At 46.0% G+C, this 26,045-nt stretch overlaps 1 protein-coding gene across 1 annotated transcript in view; it reads left to right on the forward strand.

Annotated features, from left to right (window-relative positions):
• Positions 1 to 26,045, forward strand: part of INO80 (INO80 complex ATPase subunit) — a 462,811-nt gene that overhangs the window by 90,536 nt on the left and 346,230 nt on the right. The window contains exon 6 of the mRNA XM_030213886.1: positions 16,108 to 16,228. Within this exon, the coding sequence (XP_030069746.1) occupies positions 16,108 to 16,228 (121 nt within the window). The remainder of the gene's footprint in view (positions 1 to 16,107; positions 16,229 to 26,045) is intronic.

A 26,045-nucleotide genomic window follows, 5' to 3' on the forward strand; every position in this document is an offset into this window, starting at 1 on the left:
ACCGCTCATACTACCCCTCTCCTCAAGACCCTTCACTGGCTCCCTATCCGTTTTCGCATCCTGTTCAAACTTCTTCTACTAACCTATAAATGTATTCACTCTGCTGCTCCCCAGTATCTCTCCACACTCGTCCTTCCCTACACCCCTTCCCGTGCACTCCGCTCCATGGATAAATCCTTCTTCTCTGTTCCCTTCTCCACTACTGCCAACTCCAGACTTCGCGCCTTCTGTCTCGCTGCACCCTACGCCTGGAATAAACTTCCTGAGCCCCTACGTCTTGCCCCATCCTTGGCCACCTTTAAATCTAGACTGAAAACCCACCTCTTTAACATTGCTTTTGACTCGTAACCACTCGCCTCCACCTACCCTCCTCTCTTCCTTCCCGTTCACATTAATTGATTTGATTTGCTTACTTTATTTATTTTTTGTCTATTAGATTGTAAGCTCTTTGAGCAGGGACTGTCTTTCTTCTATGTTTGTACAGCGCTGCGTATGCCTTGGAGCGCTATAGAAATGCTAAATAGTAGTAGTAGTAGTAGTAGTAGTAGAACATGATTTCCTGCGCTACTGATGCCTTTTTAAATAACGTCTGCCACTTCTTTTGTTCTTTCCTATGTGAAGGCGGTCAGAACGCATGCTACACCAAGCAGTTCTTTATCGGTAAGCTGAGACTTTCATTAGATACTCGGGCCATCAGAATATTTGCACTGCACAATCCCTTTAAATTAAGCCTGTTTATCTAATACACTGTGTTCTTCTTTCCTTTTTTTAAATACATGATTTACTTGAGAACAGTTATATGTGTCATCCATGAGGTGCACTTAATACAGAATTCGACAGCATTTCCTCACTTCACCGCTAAAAGATCAGTTGCTGTACTGTTCAAATATTTCGTCATGTCAGGCATAGCAACTACTGTCACCTGTACACTGTCCAAGTACACCGAACTTGTCAATTGCTACGTTTTCTTCCCTTCATGTTCATAAGCACTCTTTTGCAACTTCACCTGATAATAGATTTCTTTGTTTCCAGTTTACTTCCCATTTTTGCTACTTTCTCACACTCTGTGTTCTGTCAGTAGCGCATTTCGATATGGTGTATAGTCTTCATTGTTCTACTCTTTTCAGTTAACTGATGATTCAACATATCTACTCCATTTTCTTTTTTGCACCACACAAGCATTTTTGCTACTTTTGAGCACTTTTCTTTATACTTCTTTTTTATGTTATATTCATTTGGGTCCACTATGCGAAGGTTATTCGGTCTCCATGCCCATTATTTTCATCATTTTCCTGCACTCCAAGGGCATGTTTCACTGCTGGCACATTCCAGATGCATCCATTCATGAGCTTATAATATATGGCAGGAATGCTTTCTAAACAATGACTTTCCGGTTGGTCCACATTCTTAACCACAATACAAAGTTTATTTGCATTTAGTTATGTTAAACAAATGAGAGATCTTCTGCGTGAAAGAAAATAAAAAATTAAAAAATCATTTAAAGCCAGGATTCAAAACTTAAATATAACTTTGGTCTCTTTAGCCTTAAATATATATATTTTTTTAATTTTAGAAAACTGCTATGAAAAATCATTATTACACAAGGAAAGGTATGAGATATTCATCACATTTAAAGGTGATTATGACAGTATGTTCCTGCGAGGAATCTGCTTTCATTGGATAATTTTCGCTTTTACCAGATGTGAGTGAGGCTCAGTTGATGGTTATAAGGAAGGAAACATTTTTTGTTATGACTCCATTGATATGGAATGCTTTACCTTGTACCTTGAGATCCGAGAATTCTTTTTTTTTTTAATTATTATTATTTCTTCAGTTATATTACAAGCAATAACACTTGTTCAGAAAAGAAAAATTAATATCAGATATATTAAACAAAAAGTGGAGGCGTGGCCTAGTGGTTAGGTTGGTGGACTTTGTTCCTGGGGAACTGAGGAACTGTTCGATTCCCACTTCAGGCACAGGCAGCTCCTTGTGACTCTGGGCAAGTCACTTAACCCTCCATTGCCCCATGTAAGCCGCATTGAGCCTGCCATGAGTGGGAAAGCACGGGGTACAAATGTAACAAAAAACAAACAAACAATTTAAAAAGTAATAATATTCGTTAATTTTACATAAGTCCACAATGAGGATCCCAAGATGTCCTTATAACGGAGAAAATGCAGTACTAGCATAAAGAAAACTACTTTAAACTTATTAAAGATATCTGTACATGTACAGATTTAATTTACTATTACGAGTTATTACTAGATGACATTAGATCCATTTTCTTGTCTGACTGAGATGAATGTTGCCAATTGAGAGGGGACATAGAAAGCATATTTCTGCGATTGGTATCCGACCAGGCACTTGCACGGATATTTAAGGAAAAATGTTGCTCCTATTTGTAGTGACTGTGCTTTTAATTGTAGAAATTGCTGGCGTCTTTTTTGGGTGTCCTTCGACACATCAGGGTAGATTCGGACTTTGAAACTTTTAAACAGCTTATCTTTATTTTGGAAAAAAAAGTCTCTCAAAATCCAAATTTTATCTGGTGCTAAAGCAACAGTAGCCACCAGGGTTGTAGTTAATTGTTCCAAATCCGATGTTTCCAGTAATGCTGAAACATCTAATGGTTGATTATCTTGCAGTTGTTTCTTATATTCACCTTTAATGGGGAGGTAGAAAACTTGTGCAAATAGGGGGATATTATCCTCCCCAATCTCTAAAACCTCTTTAAGGTAATTTTTTTAGCATTTCTCGAGGAGAAATTGCTTTTTATACAGGAAAGTTAATAAAACGTAAATTATTGCTTCTAGAATAATTTTCAAAGTTTTCAGATTTTCTTCAAAGATTTACCAAGTCTCTAAGCATATTATTTTGAACTTGAATTGTATCTTGCAAATCTTTTTCTTGTTTTATTACCTGTTGATTCAAGTTTTTCAATGTGTATTCAGTTTCTTTCAAGTTCCCCTTTAACGTTACTATTTCCTCTGACAATTTCTTAACCTGGGGGCATAACACTTCAGCAAAATCAGCTATCAAAGTCCACAAATTATCTAGTCACTTCCTTAGGCTTACTAAGGGAAAAAGCAAATTGAGTGGTCAGTACGTCCGATTGATTTGTAGGATTTACCACCTCTCGACTCAGCAGCTGACCCTTCACCAACAATATCCCCTCAACAGGTTCCAGAGAAATTTGAAAACTCCCCCGCTCTCCCATTAGCTCTTCCTGTACCGGAGACGCCGCAATAGGAGAACTGCTTCCTCGGGGCTGTGGGGGAGGAACTCGAGTGTCGGGGCTTAAAGAAACTTCCAGCCCTTGGTTCCACTCCAACTCTCCACCTACATCGGCTGGAACAAGCCGGCCGCCTTCCGACGTCCGTAAATCTGTGGCCTGCTGAACATAGGGAAGAATAGACTCCGGGCGAACTTGTAAGTTGTGTCGCTGGGTGGTAGCGGCAGCAGCCTGGCCTCTCCGTTTAGGCATTTTAGTAGAGCAGCAGCAAGGCTCACACACGTCCGTATCCTGCGGCGGCCATCTTGGAATCCATGCATCGAGATCCGAGAATTCAATATATCATTTTAAGTGCCTTTTGAAAGTGCTTTTTTTTTTTTTTCATTGCTTGAAGGTCCACTGTTAGTGATGTACAAATGCCAATGCTTTGCTAAAGAAGACCATCAGGGTCAGACTTAGTAGATGTTCGAAGGCTGCGGGGACGGGAATGGAACAGAATCCGCAGAGGTGGGGTAGAGATGAACTTTGTCTCCACATCGTTCTCTAGATGTATGCTTCATGTGTGGAGGCTGGGCAACACCCACCCACTGTCCACCATCTGGGTATCACCCACCTGCTTGCCATTTCCTTCCCCCGGGGCATCAACCACAACCCCACCCACAGTCTCCCCCTTGGCATCACCCACAACCTGCATGTTCATGGAATGATATGATTTTGTGTTCTGTAGGTGTCGTGTGTTTGGGGGCGCGGGGATGGTGTCTGCGTGTAGTTAGTGTGCAGTCAGTGATGCCTATGACTGAAGGGAAGTGGCCTGTGAAGTAGAACTGAGCCTTGATGTTCTGTGCCTGGGTGGTAGTTTGCAAGGTAATATAGTGTGAGGCTTGGGTGTAGAAGGCATCAAAGAACTGGATAAGACTGTTGGAGATGGCGGGCTGGATGAGGCCTATATTGACTGTTAGCACTGACTGGAAACTGCTGATGGCTAGAAAGTTGAGGGAGGCAGTGACCTTCAGCTGGACTGGCACAGGATTATTTCTGCATGTCATGGGTTGGAGGAGGTGTTGTAGCTAGTTAAAGGTGCTGTATGGCAACCCTATCAAAGTGGAACCTAGTAATGCATTCCTGGTCAGTGAGGTCCAGGAAGCAGGTGCTGGGCCTGAAGACTTTCTGATAGGGATATCTCCTTTGGGGCCTCCTCTCCAAACTTGCATCCACTTCCAGCAAGGCGTGAGCCGCCAATGCATTCAGTGCATCTATGATTAATTGTGCAGGTGTCCCACCATCACTGCAACCCACTGACCCCAGAAACATCACTATGCACACCTCTACCTCATGAAACCCAGCACACACCACCTGCCCAAAACACTCACTCTCCCACCACCACCATCACCATTACCACCAAACAGTTCAGACATACACAGCTGCTGCACTAAGCACTCACCCACCACCAGCAAACAGTCATCACACACACAGCCACAGGACAAGCAGGTAGGGAGATTTAATTTGAGGTGTGAGGGTTTTGGCTGACTACTTGTGCGACAAGGTGCAAAAGATCAACCTGGCTGACTACTTCCGCGACAAGGTGCAAAAGATCAACCTTGAATTCACTACCAAGCCACCTCCTCCTCTTCTCTCTTCAACCCTCTCCCTCAACCAACCAACCAACTTTTTATCCTCCTTTCCTGATATCACCGAGGAGGAAACCGCCCGCCTTCTTTCCTCCTCAAAATGCACAACTTGTTCCTCTGATCCCATCCCCACCAATTTACTTAACACCATCTCTCCTACTGTCACCCCCTCCACCTGTCATATCCGCAACCTCTCTCTCCACAGCAACTGTCCCTGACACCTTCAAGCACGCCGTAGTCACACCTCTCCTCAAAAACCCATCACTTGACCCTACCTGTCCCTCCAACTACCGCCCCATCTCCCTCCTACCCTTCCTCTCCAAAATACTTGAGCGGCGCCATTCACAGCTGCAGCCTTGATTTTCTCTCCTCTCAGGCCATCCTCGATCCACTTCAATCTGGTTTCCGCCCTCTACATTCGACAGAAACAGCACTCTCTAAAGTCTGTAATGACCTGTTCCTTACCAAATCCAGAGGCCAGTACTCCATCCTTATCCGCCTCGATCTATCCGCCGCTTTTGACACTGTCAGTCATGATTTACTTCTTGCCACACTGTCCTCATTTGGGTTCCAGGGCTCTGTCCTCTCCTGGTTCTCCTCCTATCTCTCCCACTGCACCTTCAAAGTACACTCTCATGGTTCTTCCTCCACCCCCATCCCGCTCTCTGTCGGTGTTCCCCAGGGATCTGTCCTTGGACCCCTTCTTTTTTCAATCTACACCTCTTCCCTGGGCTCCCTGATCTCATCTCATGGTTTCCAGTATCATCTTTATGCTGATGGCACCCAGGTGTATCTCTCCACACCAGACATCACCGTGGAGACCCAGACCAAGGTATCGGCCTGCTTAGCCGACATTGCTGCCTGGATGTCCAACTGCCACCTGAAACTGAACATGTCCAAGACTGAGCTTATCGTCTTTCCACCAAAACCCACCTCTCCTCTTCGCTCTCGATCTCAGTTGATAACACCCTCATCCTCCCCATCTCATCTGCCCGCAACCTCGGAGTCATCTTTGACTCCTCCCTCTCATTCTTGGCGCATATCCAGCAGACAGCCAAGACCTGTTGCTTCTTCCTCTTTAACATCAGCAAAATTCGCCCTTTCCTGTCTGAGCACACCACCCGAACTCTCATCCACACTCTCATTACCTCTCGCCCTGACTGCTGCAACCTTCTCCTCACTGGCCTCCCACTTAGCCATCTATCCCCCCTTCAATCCATTCAGAACTCTGCTGCACGTCTTATATTCCGCCTGAACCGATATACTCATATCACCCCTCTCCTCAGGTCGCTTTACTGGTTTCCGATCAGATACCACATACAGTTCAAGCTTCTCCTTCTCACCTACAAATGCACTCAGACTGCAGCCCCTCATTACCTCTCCACCCTCATCTCCCCCTACATTCCCGCCCGGAATCTCCGCTCTCAGGACAAATCCCTCCTCTCAGTACCCTTCTCCACCACCGCCAACTCCAGGCTCCGCCCATTCTGCCTTGCCTCACCCTATGCGTGGAATCAACTTCCTGAGCCCCTACGCCTAGCCCCCTCCCTACCCATCTTCAAATCCTTAATCAAAGCCCACCTCTTCAATGTTGCCTTTGGCACCTAACCTTTATACCTTTCAGGAAATCTAGACTGCCCCAATTTGACTGCCCCTACTTGACTGACTGTACATTTGTGCATTAGATTGTAAGCTCTTTGAGCAGGGACTGTCCTTCTATGTTAACTTGTACAGTGCTGCGTAACCCTAGTAGCGCTTTAGAAATGTTAAATAGTAGTAGTAGTAGTTGGTGAGTGAAGTGGTTGAGATAGAGGAAGGAATAGGTGTGGCTGAGGTGGGGGGCTAGCAGTTGTGGTTAAGGAGTTGAAGAGGTGAGACACAGGAGGCAAGGCAGGAGAAGTGAGGGTCAAAAGGTTCAGACTGGTGCACACACACAAAGGTAACAAATCATTCAGCAACTCTTCACTATTTCTCACAAACAACCACTTCGACCTCTGTACTCCCCTACCCAGTAAAATCACAAATGGACCTAAAGACAGGTTTAGCCTTACCCTAGAAGCTTTTAAGGTCTAATTCTGGGCTTTTTTCCTTTTGCCCCTGGAAGTCTTTTTGCTGTTTTATTGGCAATAAATGTTTACCCCTTAATACCGCCCATATCACGCCCACACAACACCCCCTCTGGGAAGGACTTCTTTTTGGCAGCTAGCAGACTTGGGTGGTGTTTGACTACATAGTAACATAGTAACATAGTAGATGACGGCAGAAAAAGACCTGCACGGTCCATCCAGTCTGCCCAACAAGATAACTCATATTTGCTGCTTTTTGTGTATACCCTACTTTGATTTGTACCTATGCTCTTCAGGGCACAGACCGTATAAGTCTGCCCCGCACTATCCCCGCCTCCCAACCACCGGCTCTGGCACAGGCACAGACCGTATAAGTCTGCCCAGCACTATCCTCACCTCCCCAGCCCTGCCTCCCAACCCCGGCTCTGGCACAGACCGTACAAGTCTGTCCAGCACTATCCCTGCCTCCCAACCACCAGTCCCGCTTCCCACCACCGGCTCTGGCACAGACCGTACAAGTCTGCCCAGCCCTATCCCCGCCTCCCAACCTCCAGCCCCGCCTCCCGATCTTGACTAAGCTCCTGAGGATCCATTCCTTCGGCACAGGATTCCTTTATGCTTATGCCACGCATGTTTGAATTCCGTTACCGTTTTCATTTCCACCACCTCCCGCGGGAGGGCATTCCAAGCATCCACTACTCTCTCCGTGAAAAAATACTTCCTGACGCTTTTGACTTTTTTTCTGTGAGAAATATCTTCCTGTAATGCAATTTTTGGATGTTTTTCTGTTTCAAAAATGAGCCCCTTAATAACTGTGGTCATTCTGTCCATTGGATAAATAGATTTGTATGCATTTTTATTTCCCCAAAATACTTACTTGTGCCTAAACGTAACTAGACTTCAACTTCTACAGGAAAGGAGTGAGCTGAATAAATTAAAAAAGAAAAAGGGAATTCCTACATCTAATTTCCGATTCAATTCTGTAGATGTCTTTTTGCACACTAATGTGAAGACAGCAGCATGAAGAGTATGAGGTAAGGGAAGAGACTGGAAGCCAGAGCTGTTAGTGGAAATCAAGCCTGTTGTGAAGTGGTATCAAAGTGCACTGTTCTTGAAAAGCGACATTGCATGCCTTGTTTTTACCTGGACCGGAGTTGCAAGATTATCTGTGCAAATTTAACTAGGATAGCAAGTTTATTTTCTTGTAATGGAGGTTCTCTGTGAATCTTAGGATGAGTCAGACACATACTGATGACAGAAGTGAATTTGAAGTTGGAGCTTTTTTTCACTTCCTTATCAGCAGCAGATGAATCCATTATGAATGGGTTGTGTCCACCTACCAGCATGGGGAGATAGAGAACACTGAAAACCATAGTGCCCCTTAGGATGGGTAGCTCCATTTGCCTCTCAGTATTTCTCTATCTCCCAGCAGGGTAGGACACAGCTTGTTCAGCTCCTTGAAAATTCTGCCTGGGGAGGCTCCTCTGCTTGGCCAGCTGAGCTGGGGTGTTGTGGCTGGTGGTGCCCACTTTAAAGGCACATAGGTTCGCCCCTTCCCTGCCTTTCCCACTTCCCCCTTGTGGATGCAGGCACATAGGTTCGCCCTGTCCCTGCCTTTCCCACCCTCTAATGCCTTTGGAGTACCTCTGTAGCTGTTTGCCTCCAACTTTCCTCTCAGCATTAAAAAAAAAAACAAACAAAAAAAAAACCGCGCCTTTTATGCCCTGCTATTCTGAGGCTTTTATTGACGTGCAGCGTGACCGGAGCTTGGTGGACTCGGTCCTTTTAGGTAAGAGCGATATTCAGCTCCTCTGGGGAGGGCCTGCGGACAGCGTTCCGATTGGGGTGATTTTGGTGCGAAGCCACCATTTTGTATTTTATTCCGCCGTTGTTTGGCGATGGCTGCTGAGGGAGTTAAGCACTGTTCCCGTTGTGGCAAGCGCAGATCAGCAGTGGGGCTCTGTAAAATGTGCTGTATAGACAGTAGAGCCAGTACGAGCATGGCGAGCGATGATTCTTCCCGCTCAATGGAGCTGGAAGCGGGCGCCATCTTGCAAGCACCGCATGGCTTGACCCCCGCGGTTGCGGAGGAGTCTGTGAACAGAGGGGCGCCTCGGGCCGAGGCTACCAGAGGAGCTCCGTTTCCTGTAGCTCCTAATTCGGAGACGGGAGGTCAGGCTGAGTTTTACTCCTCTTGAGTTTGTGCTTATTTTACATAAAGCCTTTATGCTGAAAAGAGCTCTGCTACAGGTGTCTGACACTGCACTGCTACCTGGTCTCCCTCCAACTGATGATGGCCCGGGGCAGATGTCAGACGTGGATGCCCCTGAGCGTTGGATGCACGCTAAACATGGGTAAATTCCCCGTCGGAGAGTGGGGCACCTCCCTCCCCCCCCCCCCCCCCCCCCCGGTCGTGCTGTGGGGAATCTGAGTGATCTGGCAGGCCTTCGTGGTCTGAGGAGCCAGAGGAAGGTGCTGGTTTGCCACTGGATCTGGATGATCCCACCGCGGTTTGGATTTTCCACCGCGATGAGCTGCCAGCGCTTATCTCTGACGCCTTACAGGCCCTCTTTATTGATGATCCTGTTCAAGGCGAGGCCTCCTCTGGTAATCTGAGGATGGCGAGTACTAAGAAGCCTGCTCGAGCCTTTCCTTTGCATGACTCCATCCAAGAGCTTATTTCTGCTCAATGGGCTGACCCCGAGGGGCCTTTGAAAGTGGCCAGGGCGATGGTGCATTTTTACCCTCTGAGTGAGGAGCACTTGGCCTGTTTTGGGATGCCTAAAGTGGATGCCTTAGTCACGGCAGTGACAAAAAAAGACCACCCTCCCAGTAGAGGGAGGGGTCGCCCTGAAGGACACTCAGGACCGGTGCCTGGAATCAGCGCTAAAACGGTCCTTTGAGATTTCGGGCCTAGCCTTAAGGGCGTCTGTTTGCAGTTCTTATTCTGCTCGAGCCTGCCTTTCTTGGTTACAACAGGCAGTGGAACAGACCGTGGATGGTGCGGAGTCCATCGCTGAGGTTGCACCGCGCATGGAGTCGGCCTTGTCATTTTTAGCTGACGCCCTCTATGATCTGTTCAGAGCTTCGGCTAAACAGATGTCTGTGGCAGTGTCCGCCCGCTGCCTTCTATGGCTACGGCATTGGGCGGCTGACATGGCCTCTAAGCAAAGGTTTATGAAGTTGCCCTTTCGGGGGCTTCTGTTATTTGGAGAGGAGTTGGAGAGGATTGTTAAAGACCTGGGGAATGCTAAATCCCAGCGGTTACCTGAGGATAGGCCCGGCCTTCTTCCAAGGGTCAGGTGGTTCCCTCCTCCTCTAGACCTCGCTTCCGTGAAGCTAGAAGGTATCGCCCGGGGCGCTCTGCTGGATTTACTCAATGTGCCCGTTTTCAGCAGAGGAACTCCTTTTGCTTGGACATGCGATCCGCAGCGGCCGGTGCTAGGCCTGGAGTTCAAGGGCGACCTTCTCAATGATGGTGCGCCGGTCCACTCCTCCTTTACAGCTGTAGGAGGACGTCTTTCCCTCTTTCTAGAGGAGTGGACCAAGATTACCTCGGATCAGTGGGTCCTGGACCTGATCAGAGAAGGTTACCGATTGGAATTCAATGCCCTGGTGAGAGGTGTGTTTTTGGAGTCCCGATGCGGTACTGCCTTCAAACGGGCAGCGGTAGAGGAGACTCTACAAGTCTTGTTGCACCTTGGGGCGGTGATCCCTGTGCCTCCCGCCGAACACGACTACGGTCGTTACTCCATTTACTTTGTGGTGCCGTGAAAAGGCTGGTCTTTCGGCCCATTCTCGACTTGAAGGAAGTCAACAAGTCTCTGAGAGTGCGGCATTTTCACATGGAAATCCTGCGCTCCGTCATTGCGGCGGTTCAGCCAGGAGAGTTTCTCTCGTCTCTGGACCTAAAAGAAGCTTACTTGCACATACCTATTTGGCGCCCGCACCAACAGTTCCTCCGTTTTGCGGTGTTGGGAAGGCATTTCCAGTTTCGGGCCTTGCCTTTTGGCCTCGCCACAGGTCCCTGAATCTTTTCAAAGGTAATGGTGGTAGTAGCTGCCTTTCTCAGGCGAGAGAGTACATAAGTAATGCCATACTGGGAAAAGACCAAGGGTCCATCGAGCCCAGCATCTTGTCCATGACAACGGCCAATCCAGGCCAAGGGCACCTGGCAAGCTTCCCAAACGTACAAACATTCTATACATGTTATTCCTGGAATTTTGGATTTTTCCAAGTCCGTTTAGTAGCGGTTTATGGACTTGTCCTTTAGGAAACCGTCCAACCCCTTTTTAAACTCTGCTAAGCTAACCGCCTTCACCACATTTTCCGGCAATGAATTCCAGAGTTTAATTACACGTTGGGTGAAGAAACATTTTCTCCGATTTGTTTTAAATTTTAGTACACTGTAGTTTAATCGCATGCCCCCTAGTCCTAGTATTTTTGGAAAGCGTGAACAGACGCTTCACATCCACCTGTTCCACTCCACTCATTATTTTATATACCTCTATCATGTCTCCCCTCAGCCGTCTCTTCTCCAAGCTGAATAGCCCTAGCCTCCTTAGTCTTTCTTCATAGGGAAGTCGTCCCATCCCCGCTATCATTTTAGTCGCCCTTTGCTGCACCTTTTCCAATTCTACTATATCTTTCTTGAGATGCGGCGACCAGAATTGAACACAATACTCAAGGTGCGGTCGCACCATGGAGCGATACAACGACATTATAACATCCTCACACCTGTTTTCCATACCTTTCCTAATAATACCCAACATTCTATTCGCTTTCCTAGCCGCAGCAGCACACTGAGCAGAAGGTTTCAGTGTGTTATCGACGACGACACCCAGATCCCTTTCTTGGTCCGTAACTCCTAACGTGGAACCTTGCATGACGTAGCTATAATTCGGGTTCTTTTTTCCCACATGCATCACCTTGCACTTGCTCACATTAAACATCATCTGCCATTTAGCCGCCCAGTCTCCCAGTCTCGTAAGGTCCTAGACGACTGGCTCATCAGAGCGGACTCTGCAAAAGAGAGTCGTCATGTCACAGCCAGAGTGGTCTAAGGAATGTAATCTGTGGGCTGGGTCGTCAATATACCCAAAAGTCACCTGATCCCCTCTCAATCTCTAGAATATTTGGGGGTCCGGTTTGACACGGCCTCGGTGTTTATCTACCCGACCAAAGGCGGTGCAAGCTTCAGAATCAGGTCCGTCTGCTCCTGAGGATGCCTCGCCTACGAGCTTGGGACATTGTCCAGCTGTTGGGGTCGATGACGGCCACGTTAGAAGTGGTGCCATGGGCGAGAGCGCATATGAGACCTCTGCAGATTGGCGTGCTTCAATGATGGTCTCCGATTTCCCAGGATTATCAACGCAGACTCACATGGCTCCCTGCGGCTCGACTCAGTATGGAGTGGTGGCTCTGACAGCATGCTGCAGCGAGGAATGCCGCTAGCGCTCCCCGATTGGTGCCTGGTGGTAATGGATGCCAGCCTGAAGGCCTGGGGAGCACATTGCCAGGGAAGCTATGCCCAGGGTCTATGGACGCCTGAGGAAATGGGGTGGTCCATCAATCACTTAGAACTGAGAGTGATATTTCAGGTGCTTCTGGCCTTTCACAAAACCCTGGAGGGACTGGCTGTCAAGAGTTCTGTTGGACAACATGACAGCAGTGGCCTACATAAATCGACAACGCGGCACTCAGTGCAGAGCACTGGCCGCGGAGGCCGCGCAGATATGCCACTGGGCCAAGCTACATTTGCAGCTTCTGTCAGCAGCTCACATAGCAGGTCAGAGGAACATGCAAGCCGATTTTCTAAGCAGGCAGCAAATCGACCCAGCGGAGTGGGAACTGCAGACGAAGTGTTCCTTCAGATCTGTGCCAAATGGGGAATCCCGTAATGGATCTTATGGCGTCAAGCACAAATGCCAAAGTCCCGTCCTTTTTCAGCAGACGGAGAGATCCTCACTCAGTGGGGTTGGATGCCTTGGCTCAACCCTGGCCCCTGGGCCTCCTTTATGTGTTCCCTCCTTGGCCCTTGATAGGGCGAGTACTCCTGCGAATTCGGTTACATCAAGGAGTGGTGATCCTCATTGCCCCGGATTGGCCCAGGCGACCATGGTATGCGGACCTCCAGCGGATGCTGGTGGAGGCTCCCCTTCCTTTGCCTCTGGTACCGAACCTGTTGAAGCAGGGCCCGGTGACCATGGAGGATCCATGCCGCTTTGGTCTTATGGCATGGCTATTGAGAGGGCACAATTGAGAGACAAGAGCTATTCTAACAAGGTCATCTCCACTCTCTTACAGGCCCGCAAGCATTCCACTTTCGTTGCCTATGCTCTGATCTGGCGCCAGTTTGTGGCTTGGTGTGCTTCTAAAGCGATCACACCTATGCGGGCTTCTGTCTCGCCAATACTTGACTTTCTGCAGGATGGTTTACAAAAAGGCTTGGCCTATAATTCCCTGCATGTTCAAGTGGCAGCATTGTCATGCTTTCGGGGAAGGTCGCTGGCCTCTCCCTGGCTTCACAGCCGAACATTGCACGGCTTCTGAGAGGGGTGCTTCGGCTCCGTCCTCCTGTGCGGGCCACTTACCCGGCCTGGAACCTGGGGCTAGTATTAAAGGCTTTTCAGTGTTCGCCCTTTGAGCCGCTGAAGCGAGCTTTGGAGAAGGATGTGACTCTAAAGACAGTCTTTTTGGTGGCCATTGCATCAGCGAGACGGGTATCTGAGCTCCAGGCGCTGTCCTGTCGAGACCCATTTCTGCAATTCTCAGAGTCCGGAGTAACGGTACGTACTGTGCCTTCCTTCATGCCTAAGGTGGTTTCAGAGTTTCACCTAAACCAGCCTATTTTTCTGCCCTCCTTTACTAGGGAGGAGTTTCCAGAATCCTTTGGGCAGTTGCACCTCCTGGATGTGCTCAGGGCTCTTTTGCAGTATCTGCAGATGTCAAATGCTTTCAGGACCTCTGATCACCTTTTTGTTTTGTTGTCAGGTCCTCGCAGAGGGTCTCCAGCGTCTAAAGCCATTATAGCCCGTTGGCTTATGGAAGCCATTTTTTCTGCATATCTGCTATCTGGCCGGCCTCCGCCTGACGTCTTTAAGGCTCATTCTACATGAGCGATTTCCTCCTCTTGGGCTGAAACTGGAGCACTCTCTCTTCAAGAGTTATGTAGTGCAGCAACTTGGGCTTCTAAGCTTTCTTTTGCCCGACATTACAGGCTGGATCTGGTTGCCAGGAGGGACGCGCTTTTTGGAGCACAAGTGCTTGCACGTGGTGTGGCTTGTTTCCGCGCTATCTAGGGGATTGCTTTGTTACATCCCATTCATAATGGACTCATCTGCTGCTGATGACCAGGAAGGGAAAATTAGGTTCTTACCTTAGTAATTTTCTTTCCTTTAGTCACAGCAGATGAATCCATGATTCCCCCCCCCCCCCCCCCCCCCCCCCGATTGACTCTGTTTTGTGTTCAGTTTTTCCTGCAGACATGCTCCCTCATTGGGAGAAGTTGGAAAACAGTCTTCAGGATTTCTGTTCTTCTACAGGAGGTTGAGTTTGTCCCTCGTTTGTGTTTTTGCTCCTGTTCTGGGGCGTTCGTTCGCTGTGAGGAAGTTCATGTTATGCTACTTTGTGGTTTAACACTGCTTTGGAAGCTTCAAAATATTGAGAGGCAGATGGAGCTAGCTGTCCTAAGAGGCACTATGGTTTTCAGTGTTCTCTATCTCCCCCTGCTGGTAGGTGGACACAACCCATTCGTAATGGATTCATCTGCTGTGACTTAAGGAAAGAAAATTTATTTATTTATTTATTTATTTGTAGCATTTGTATCCCACATTTTCCCACCAATTTGCAGGCTCAATGTGGCTTACATTTGCCATAGTGGTAGTTGTCATTTCCGGATAATAGAATTACAAATGGTGTTGCGTTAGGTGCAAATATACATGGTAACATAAATGGAACATAACATATATATATAGCAATTCATGGTTATATATGTGTATGTGCAATTCATGGTTATATATATATATATATATATATATATATATATATATATATATACATATACACACACCATGGACATATAAACATGGTGAGGAAGAATACATTATGGTATTGCAAGAAGGTTCCTGAGTAATAATTGGATTATAGCATATATTAGGTCATCTACTATGGAGAGATCATATTCGACATAAGGATTGAAGTGGTAGTGCTTGTTCACTACTAGTAAAGAGGTTAAACAGTCATGTATAGTTAGTCTTGTATAGTCTTATTATTTAGTATTTAAGATGGATGTTGATGGTATGCCTTCTTGAACAGTTCTGTTTTCAGTAGCCTTCCGAAGATAGTTAGGTCTTGCATCGTTTTTATGGCCTTCGGTAGTGCGTTCTATAGCTGGGTACAAATGTATGAGAAACTGGTCGCGTATGTGGATTTATATTTTAGCCCTTTGCAGTTAGGGTAATGGAGATTGAGGAATGTGCGTGCTTATCTTTTTGCGTATCTAGTAGGTAAGTCTATAAGGTCTGACATATATGTCGGGGCTTCCCTGTGAACGATTTTGTGGACCAAGGTGCAGACTTTGAACGCAATTCGCTCTTTTAGTGGGAGCCAGTGTAGTTTTTCTCTTAGGGGTTTGGCGCTTTCGTATTTCGCTTTCCCAAATATGAGTCTGCTGTGTTTTGAGCGGTTTGAAGCTTCTCAATGATTTGTTCTTTGCATCCGGCATATATGGCATTATTTTTATTTTTTATTTTTCTTAACATTTGTACCCCGCGCTTTCCCACTCATAGCAGGTTCAATGCGGCTTACATATTATATACAAGTACTTATTTGTACCTGGGGCAATGGAGGGTTAAGTGACTTGCCCAGAGTCACAAGGAGCTGCCTGTGCCTGCAGTGGGAATCGAACCCAGTTCCCCAGGACCAAAGTCCACCACTCTAACCACTAGGCCACTCCTCCAGATGGCTTAGCACCATTGATTGTACTAGGCTGCGGAAAACTTCCCTTGGGAAGAAAGGTTTGATCCTTTTAAGTTTCCACATTGAGTAGAACATTTTCTTTGCTGTGTTTTTCGCATGATATTCAAGTGTGAGGTTTCGGTCAATTGTGACTCCCAGAAGGTAAGAACCTAATTTTCCTTTCTCTGCTATAATCTACTTATGCCCTTTTGTATTTCAGCTGCAGCAGTACCAGTACTATAGCACAGGCTTGCTGTCCACTCATGATCCGTTCTATGAGCAGCAGCGCCACCTGCTAGGCCCCAAGAAAAAAAAAATCAAGGAGGAAAAAAAGTTGAAAGGTAAGGATTTTTTTAAACTCTAAAATATTAACGGCAGCACAAACCAGTTGTAGAGCAAAACAGCAAAATGGGCCACAGATGAGACAACCAGACTTAGCTAAATTGTTAGAGGAAGTAGATTTTATTACAGGACTTGACATGGCGCTTTGCTTCAGTGTGTGAGCAGCGAGAAGTTTATATTTTGGTTCTTATTAACTGTTATAGAAGACTTTATGTAGGAAGCAGTCTTGATCCCTGATGCAGGCTTTTGTTGAAACACGGGCTGTGTCAAGACGATATATTCCAAAGAAAAACAAATTGAAGAGCACTTTCCAAAACTCAATCCGTGGTTTGTCAGATTTGAGCTGTTCAATTAATTTCATTCATTAAGGCAAGATTCATTTGCTGTAGCTTATTCTTGTGCAATAACTTACAAAGTTCATGGGTTTTGGCACAGGAATAAGCCACAGTAAATGATTCTTGCCAGTTTGGATATATCCTGATGTAACAAAACAAACGCAAGAGTGTAGAAATGCTTTTTTGGCCTTAAGACAAGAAGTGTTGTCTTTGGGGTTCTCCTTTTACTAGCATATCCTTGTAAATCTATGGTAAAATATCTAGGTGTAAAATATGTGTATTTCTTGCCAGAGCAGTTGAAAGCCTTCCTAGACTTAAAGAAGATCATAGCTAGAGATACCTAATTGGACTCGAGCAATGGTAGTTGTAGGATGATGGGTTATTTCATCTTAAGGCCTGCTGGTGTTGTAGAACTGTAAATAAAATATTAGACTGCGCTCAAAGTTAATAATTGTTTATTTTTATATATCGATATATGAGGTCATACAAGTCTTAATGGCAGACATGATATGTTCTAAATTCTGGACAAAGGCCAGCTCCTTATATAGGGAATCTGGCATTTTGAACACAAAAGGATCGAAAGAATACAAAAAAAAAAAAATTCATTATTAATGGAGCATAGGTTAGTTTACTAATGATTGCATACATATGGTTTATCACCTCCGTGATAATCTCTTTCACCCCATGACCATCGGATTATCCATTATATATAGTCATTTGCTCCTTAAGTATATAGTGAAGTAATACGCATCCAGAAAGTGGTTATACATACTAGATTCTAACCTAATATTAAAATATATTTCTAAAGTAGAATTTTTTTCCAGTGTTAATAGAGTTGCATACCTCTAAATGAACAATCAATACACTCAGTATATAAAAAGTTGTGAGCAAACTTTCCAAGTGCTAAAAAGATAAGCAGAACATCAAAAGTTTAACATTTTTCTCCCCCCCACCCAATCTCACAAGCCCCCCCCCCCCCTTCAGGTTTAGTTTAATAATAACAAGGTGAACATGTAACAAGCACAGAGAGTACATTAAGTTGAGATGAGATAGGTTGAGCAGGCTAAACAAGAGTAATCAGTAACCATATCCCACCCTAATGTTTATATTAACACCCCCTCCAACCCCCTAAATCACCCTATCCTCCAAAAAGATTCCTAGGAATTTTGTTGAAAGATTCCAACAGTTAAATCACATCCTACCATTCCAGACAAGCAATAGTTAGTAATTTATTTATTTATGGCATTTATACCCCCGCTCTTTCCCGCTTGATAGCAGGCTCAGTGCGGCTTACAGGATGTGGTACAGAGTATCATAGAGATAACACAAAGTAAGGTACAAGGTGTGATACAAAGTACCACAGAGATAACACAGAGTATGGTATGAAGTATCACAGAGATGATCCAGTTGGAAAGAGTAGGACAATAGGGAGGGATGTGTGGGAGAGGATTGGAGTATGGGTAGTGTGGTTTGAGTTCGAGAGTTAAGTTGGGTTATTTGGGTAAGCTTGTCTGAAGAGGTAAGTTTTAAGCAGCTTTCGGAAGGGTAGGTGTTCATTGGTTGTTCGCATGTGTTGAGGTATTGTGTTCCAGAGTTGGCTGCCTATAACGGAGAAGTTGGATGCATAGTAGATTTTGTATTTGAGGCCTTTGCAATTGGGAAGATGGAGATTGAGATAAGTACGAGAAGATTTGGACCCGTTCCTGGCTGGAAGATCAATCAAGTTGTTCATGTAGCTTGGAGATTCGCCATGGAGGATCTTGTGGATCATTGTGTGGGCTTTGAAGTTTATGCGTTCCTTGATAGGAAGCCAGTGAAGTTTTACACAAAGTGGTGTTGCACTTTCAAATCGTGGTTTGCCAAAGATGAGTGTGGCTGCTGTGTTTTGGGCGGTTTGGAGTTTTTTCATGAGTTGGGCTTTGCAATCGATGAATATACTGTTGCAGTAGTTGGCATGGGTGAGTACTGTGGATTGTACTAGGTTGCGGAAAGTTTTCTGTGGGAGGAATGGTTTTTCTCTCTTCAGTACCCACATGATGTTGAACATCTTTTTCGTAGTGGCTTTTGTGCGAGTTTCCAAAGTTAGATGTTTGTCTAATGTTACTCCTAGGAGTTTTAGATTATCAGATATTGGGATTGTAACGTCGGGGGTGATCAGGGTGGTTGGTAGCAGAGTAGCATGTTGTGATGAAAGGATTAGGCATTGAGTCTTTTCTTTGTTCATTTTCATTTTGAAAGTGTTGGCCCAGGATGATAAGATGTTCATGGCAGAGGTTATTTTCACAGAGATTTCAGTAAGGTTGGATTGGAAAGGGATGAATATTGTGATGTCATCAGCGTAGATGAAAGGGTTAAGGTTGGATTTGGATAGGGATTTGGCCAGCGGAATCATCATAAGTTTGAAGAGGATCAGGGATAGAGGTGAGCCTTGGGGGACTCTGCATAGTCTTGTATTGATTGAAACTTTTTCTCTAACAAGCAGATGAAATCTTTGAACTCAAGGGTCATTGTCAGTAAAAAGAAAAAGGGGCAGGGGAAACCCTTGCTCAAACCCGCCCTCCTCCTCCTTAACCCGCTATTCGTCTATCCAGATCAGGTACACCTATTATTAACGAAACCCCAAACCTCCTATACAAGCCTGTTGGAAAAGATTCAATAAACCCATCCCCCCCACCCACTCCATGCGATATCTCCTGAAAACTATATAACTATAGTGAGGGAATCCTAATCCATCTCAACAATCAGCTACCCCTTCTCATCCAGAACCTGATAATGCACCAAGTTGGTTAAGAATAAGGCTGCGGGCACGGTGCGCTAGGTTGTGGATTTAACTCTCCCAAGTTAAGTAAAATTGGCGTTGTAAATTAAATTTTAAATGTGAATCTCGAAGTTCCAATAAAAGTAATGCATGAAATCTATTGCGCCATTGCCAATAAGAAGGAGCCTCTGGTTTTATCCAATTTACTAAAATACATTTTGTACCTATTAGATTTGCTTTATGAACCAACTAGTAAAAAAGGCCCGTTTCTGATCGAAATGAAACGGGCGCTAGCAAGGTTGTCCCCGGAGGGAGGGTCCTCCTTCCCTTGCGCCCCCCCCCCCCCCCCAGTTTCAGGGGCTGGCCGCCCCCCCCCCCCCCCAGTTTCAGGGCCCAGCCTTCCTCCCTTTCCTGTTTCAGGAGCCCCCCCTCCCAGTTTCAGGGTCTCCCTTTCTCCCTCCCTCCCTGGACACGCACCTTCCGATTTGAAGCTGTTGTGGAGAGGAGTTGTATGTGGCGTCAGTTGTCCTGTGTGGAGGACGCAGTGCTGTATTGTGAGGAGAGTTGCTGTTTCCGGCAGTGCTGTGTTCTGAGAGGAGTTCATGTTTTCGGCATGGCAGGGCAGGTGGGAGGTTGTGAAGGAGAGAGGCGGCAGATGCGCTCAATGCAGCCCCCCTCTCCGTTCTTCAGTGGATTGCTGCCTTCATGTTCCACCACCTTCTGCTGTGGGATGCGGACGCGCGGGTTGCAGCCGTCATGTTGCAGCACCCTCAGGCGGGAGGTTGTGAAGGAGAGAGGCGGCAGATGCGCTGAACGCAACCGCCCTCTCCGTTGATCAATGGGTTGGTACGTTGATGTTCCACCACCTTGTGGTGTGGGATGTGGTCGTGCGGGTTGCCAGCGTCACGTTCGAGCACCCTGTGCTCCGCTCAGCTGTTGGCGTATTGAGGAATGCGGGCTGCGGTCGCGTTTTCTGGAGCAGTGCTCCGCCCTCGTCATGACGTACTGATGCAAGGGCGGGGCACACAGTAATGGGGAAAATGGATAGTCCTTTACAGCTCCTCACACTTCCGGTTGACAGTAATGGGCCAAAACGGATATCTCTGGCGCCTCACACTTCTGGTTGAGGTTTCATTTAGAACGTTGGGGTTGCGAATTATGTCCGGAAGGGGCGTGGCTGGGGGGCGGGTATATGAGTGACAGTGAGTGGTGTATGAGTGTTGCTGACAGCCTAGCGTTCAGTGTTTCCCTCCCACAGAGTGAGCTTCAGAATGTTACAGGTGAGAATTATTAATATAGATAAGTTTTGATGGACAGTACCCACCCCCAAAGGGGCTACAACTCCCAGCAATACACTTTCCGGCAAAACCAATAGCTTCCGCCCCCAAATTCTCTCCATAACATGAATCACTTTTAACCAAAAAGCCTTTATTGCTGGGCAGGCCCAGATAGCATGATAAAAGGTACTCATAGGTCCTTTATATCTAACACATTGCGGCGAGTCTGTGCCGCCCATTTTATGCAACCTTGACCTTGAAATATAGGCCCTAACAATCACTCTACCCTGACACTCTCTTAAGTTCTGCACTACTTGCCCTACGTTGTATTTGATTCGTGCATCGCACCAAATCTCTCATTGTAATCGGTTTCTGTAAGTCCTCGGACCATCTCTGAGCAAGAAGGCCTAATTCCTTTTGGGGGCAGTTCTGCAATAATTTTGTGAAGCATTGATATCGAAATAGTTTCGTTCGTGGCTGTTTCATAAAGTTTGTGGAATTTGGTAGACACATCAACCTGAAGAGGACTGGGGCAAAGTTGCTATGTAATGGAACACCTGTTTGTGTGCAAATCTATCTGCCCATTGTGCCGAGATCTAATAGCTCCAGCGGCTTGATGTTTCCCCTTGAATCCAAAAAGTCTTGTATTGATTGAAACCGTTTCTCTCGCCAAGGCAACAGGCGCAGATTTTCTGTTCCTGGGAGGAAATATCCATTCCCACAAATAGGTAATAATCTACTACAGTGAGGGTTAAAAGACCAGAGTCATGCCCTGTCTCCCCATAGTGCCTTTAAGGGACGAATTATAACACTTGCATGAAGATGAAGTGGCAATGCTGAGGACAAGGCCTGCAAGACATAATGTAAGTGCAATGGGTGACACCGAGCAGACAATCTCCCAGGTGTCTCAACATGCAAGCCATATTGTAGCGCTTTACGTCCAGGATGTCAAAGCCTCCTCTACTCCAATTACCCACCATGCTTTGTAAACGAACCTGTGGCCTTTTCTTTGCCCCAAAAAATCTAGAAAGCAAGCCCCTCAAGACACTCATCCTTCTTAGCAAGATACAACGGTAATATCTGTAAGCAATATAGCCACTTAGGGAAAACAGAGCTATACGTCCCAGCAAGGATACCGGTAAGCCTTCCCACCTCTCAATAAGCTCCTTAGTGAAAGAAAAAAGTCTGGCAACATTTAGCTGGTACAGTTGCTCAGGGTTACCCGGTAGCTGTATCCCTAAGTAGTTGAAAGATGTCCTTGTTCTTTTAAATGGTCAATTCAGTTGTTTCCATAGTGCCTCTGAAACATGAATAGTTTGAACCTCTGATTTGTCTAAATTAAGACGGAAACCTGAAAAATCGCCAAATTCAGCAATGAGCTCTAGAATAGCTGGCAAAGACGTTTTTGGCTCCTGCAGAATCACCAACAAGTCATCCGCAAAAGCAGATATTTTGAAGTGTTCTGTGCCTATCAAAACACCTTTCACATCTTCCGCCCCCATGATATCCCGAATCAGAGGATCTAACACCAGAACAAAAATAAGTGGGGACAAGGGACATATAAGTACATAAGTACATACTGGGAAAAGACCAAGGGTCCATCAAGCCCAGCATCCTGTCTCCGACAGCGGCCAATCCAGGCTTCCAGAACCCGGCAACCCCCCCCCCCCCCCAAATTAATAATGTTCAATGGACTTTTCCCTCAGGAATCTGTCCAAACCCACTTTAAATTCCGTAAGGCCAGCTGCTGTCGCTACATTCTCCGGCAATGAGTTCCAGAGTCTAACTACATGCTGAGTAAAGAAAAACTTTCTCCTGTTTGTTTTAAATCTACCATATTCTAGCTTCATCTTGTGTCCCCTGGTTTTGTTGTTTGAAAGTGTAAACACACTTCACATCTGTCCGCTCTAATCCGCTCATTATCTTGTAGACTTCTATCATATCACCCCTCAGCCGTCTTTTCTCCAAGCTGAAGAGCCCTAACCTTCTCAGCCTTTCCTCATAGGGAAGTCGTTCCATTCCCTTTATCATTTTCATTGCCCTTCTCTGCACCTTTTCTAATTCCTTTATATCTTTTTTTGAGATGTGGCGACCAGAATTGGACACAATACTCGAGATGCGGTCGCACCATGGAGCGATATATAGTAACATAGTAGATGATGGCAGAAAAAGACCTGCACGGTCCATCCAGTCTACCCAACAAGATAAACTCATATGTGCTACTTTTTGTGTATACCTTACCTTGATTTGTATCTGTCATTTTCAGGGCACAGACCGTATAAAGTCTGCCCAGCACTATCCCTGCCTCCCAACCACCGGCTCTGGCACAGACCGTATAAGTGTGCCCAGCACTATCCCCGCCTCCCAACCACCAGCCCTGCCTCCCACTACCGGCTCTGCCACCCAATCTCAGCTAAACTTCTGAGGATCCATTCCCTCGGAACAGGATTCCTTTATGTTTATCCCATGCATGTTTGAATTCCATTACCGTTTTCCTCTCCACCACCTCCCGTGGGAGAGCATTCCAAGCATCCACCACTGTCTCCGTGGAAAAATACTTTCTGACATTTTTCTTGAGTCTGCCCCCCTTCAATCTCATATCATGCCCTCTAGTTCTACCGCCTTCCCATCTCCGGAAAAGGAGTGGAGGAGTGGCCTAGTGGTTAGGGTGGTGGACTTTGGTCCTGGGGAACTGAGGAACTGAGTTTGATTCCCACTTCAGGCACAGGCAGCTCCTTGTGACTCTGGGCAAGTCACTTAACCCTCCATTTCCCCATGCAAGCCGCATTGAGCCTGCCATGAGTGGGAAAGCGCGGGGTACAAATGTAATAAAAATAAAATTAATACCTTTCAGATATTTGAACGTCTGTATCATATCACCCATGTTTCTCCTGTCCTCCAGGGTATACATGTTCAAGTCAGCAAGTCTCTTCTCATACGTCTTGTAATGCAAATCCCATACCATTTTTGTAGCTTTTCTTTGCACAGCTTCAATTCTTTTTACATCCTTAGCAAGATACGGCCTCCAGAAATGAACACAATACTCCAGGTGGGGCCTCACCAACGACTTATACAGGGGCATTAAAACCTTTTTCCTTCTGTTGGTCACACCTCCCCTCTCTATGCAGCCTAGCAACCTTCTACTTACGGCCACCGCCTTGTCACACAACGGCATTATAACATCCTCGTGTTTTCCATCCCTTTCCTAATAATACTCAACATTCTGTGCGCTTTCTTAGCCGCCGCAGCACACTGAGCAGAAGTTTTTAACGTCTTATCCACAATGACTCCCAGATCCCTTTCTAGGTCCGTAACTCCTAACGCGGAACCTTGCATGACATAGCTGTAATTCGGGTTCATCTTACCCACATGCATCACTTTGCACTTGTCAACATTGAACTTCATCTGCCTCTTTCACGCCCAATCCCCCAGTCTCGCGAGATCCTCCTGTAATCTTTCACACTCCTCCTGCGACTTGACGACCCTGAATAAGTTTGTGTCATCTGCGAATTTAATTACCTCACTAGTTACTCCCATCTCTAGGTCATTGATAAATATGTTAAAAAGCAGCGGTTCCAACACAGACCCCTGCGGGACCCCACTAACTACCCTTCTCCACTGAGAATACTGACCATTCAACCCTACTCTTTGCTTCCTATCTTTCTATCTGTCTTGTACCTCTCGCAATCTCAAACGTGTCCGATGACATCCCATTCACCCACACCTCCACTACCGGATCCTTATAAAGAGCTTTTTTTTATTTATTTATTTTTTATTTATATATGCCTTGAATTATAACAGCATAGCATCAAAAAGCCAAATACTTAACATAATACAATCATCAAATCCAACATTTAACATTCAAGATGTCTAATAACCTGACCTTCTTGCAACCCCGTCTTGTACCCCCCCTCCCTCCTCCCTATCTCCTTTTAAAGGAGTTCCTCGCTGTTCAATATTATAACACAGTTATCCTGGTTAGTTATAGTTAGAGTCTCTACCAATCTGGAGTATGGTTCTCTCATAGTCCTTGGTCCTCACATCCGAGGCACTATTAGCTGAGGAGCATCAAGCTCTATCCCAGTCTGTGCTCTCCATGCTTTGTATTTGTCCCATACCTTAATGAATTGGCTCATTTGTCCATTTCGAATCGCTGTCAATTTCGACATCTGGTAGAGGTAATCCATTTTATGTATCACCTTTATCGTTGACGGGGCCACCAGGTTTCTCCATGCTGCCGCCACATTTATCTTGCCACCAGGAATGTGGTGGCCAATTGATATAATGGTAGTGGCAATCCCTGTGGTCTAAAGTGTAGTAAACATTGTTCTATCGTCAATGGGAAGGTTCTGTCTAACATTTGTTCAATTGTTCTATGAATTTCTTCCCAATAAGTTTTGATTTTTGGACATGACCACCATATGTGGAGCATATCTCCCACCTCTAAACAGCCTCTCCAGCATCGATTGGATACCCCCGGTATCATCTTTGCTATTCTATCCGGAGTGTAATACCAGCGATATAATATCTTGTAACCACTCTATCATGGCACTACTTACAGAACCTCTCAGTAGCAAGCCTAGTGCTCGCTCCCATTTTGAGTGGTCGTGATTGATCCCCATATCCTTGTCCCACTTTCGTGTATAGTGTACAAGTGGGTTTTTGAGTGACTGCAGGGCTGCATATAGTCGTGTAATGCTTTTCTGACTATCCCCCCCTCCTACCGCCCGTTCTATCTCCGTCTCTTCATGTTGCAACTCTTTCTTAGCTTTCCTAATGATATAGTCTTGCACCCTCGCAAAATACGTGATATGATGTGGTGGGAGATCAAATTCCTCCTGTATCTTCTCATATGAGCACATTGTTCCCTCTTCCCACAGTTGCCCTAAGTGTTTCAGTCCTCTCTGCTCCCATTGTTTATAGATTTTATCCCCTTCTTCCCATCCGAAGTCTGGTGCACCCTGTATGTACATTTTATGAAAATATTGTCTATTAGGGCAGAACCGCTGTCGAACTGCACTCCATGTTAGTAAGGGGAATTGCAAGGCCACTGGCAAAAGTTGTGCCATTGCTCGTATACGCTTTCTGGGCAGCCATAAGAACATAGCTGGTTGATTAAGCCCTACCCAGTGCTTTTCAATTTGTAACCATGGTTTTTTAACATCCCTGACCCAAGACGCTAGCACCCATAGCTGTGCTGCCTGAAAATATTGGAAGAAATTTGGTACTACCATTCCCCCTTTCCTCTTAGGCATGTAGATCATCTCAGCTTGAATTCGTGGTGGCGTATGACGCCAGATGAATGCAAATGTTTTACGCTTTAGTTGCCTAAAGAAATTGTATGGTATTGGGAGTGGCAGCGCTAGAAATAAATACAAAAGCTTAGGTAATATCATCATTTTGATAGCTTGTACCCTCCCCATCCAGGATAGTTCGAGCCCTTCCC

Source organism: Microcaecilia unicolor, chromosome 9 (assembly GCF_901765095.1).
Source record: "Microcaecilia unicolor chromosome 9, aMicUni1.1, whole genome shotgun sequence".
In the NCBI taxonomy this organism is placed as follows: Eukaryota; Metazoa; Chordata; class Amphibia; order Gymnophiona; family Siphonopidae; genus Microcaecilia; species Microcaecilia unicolor.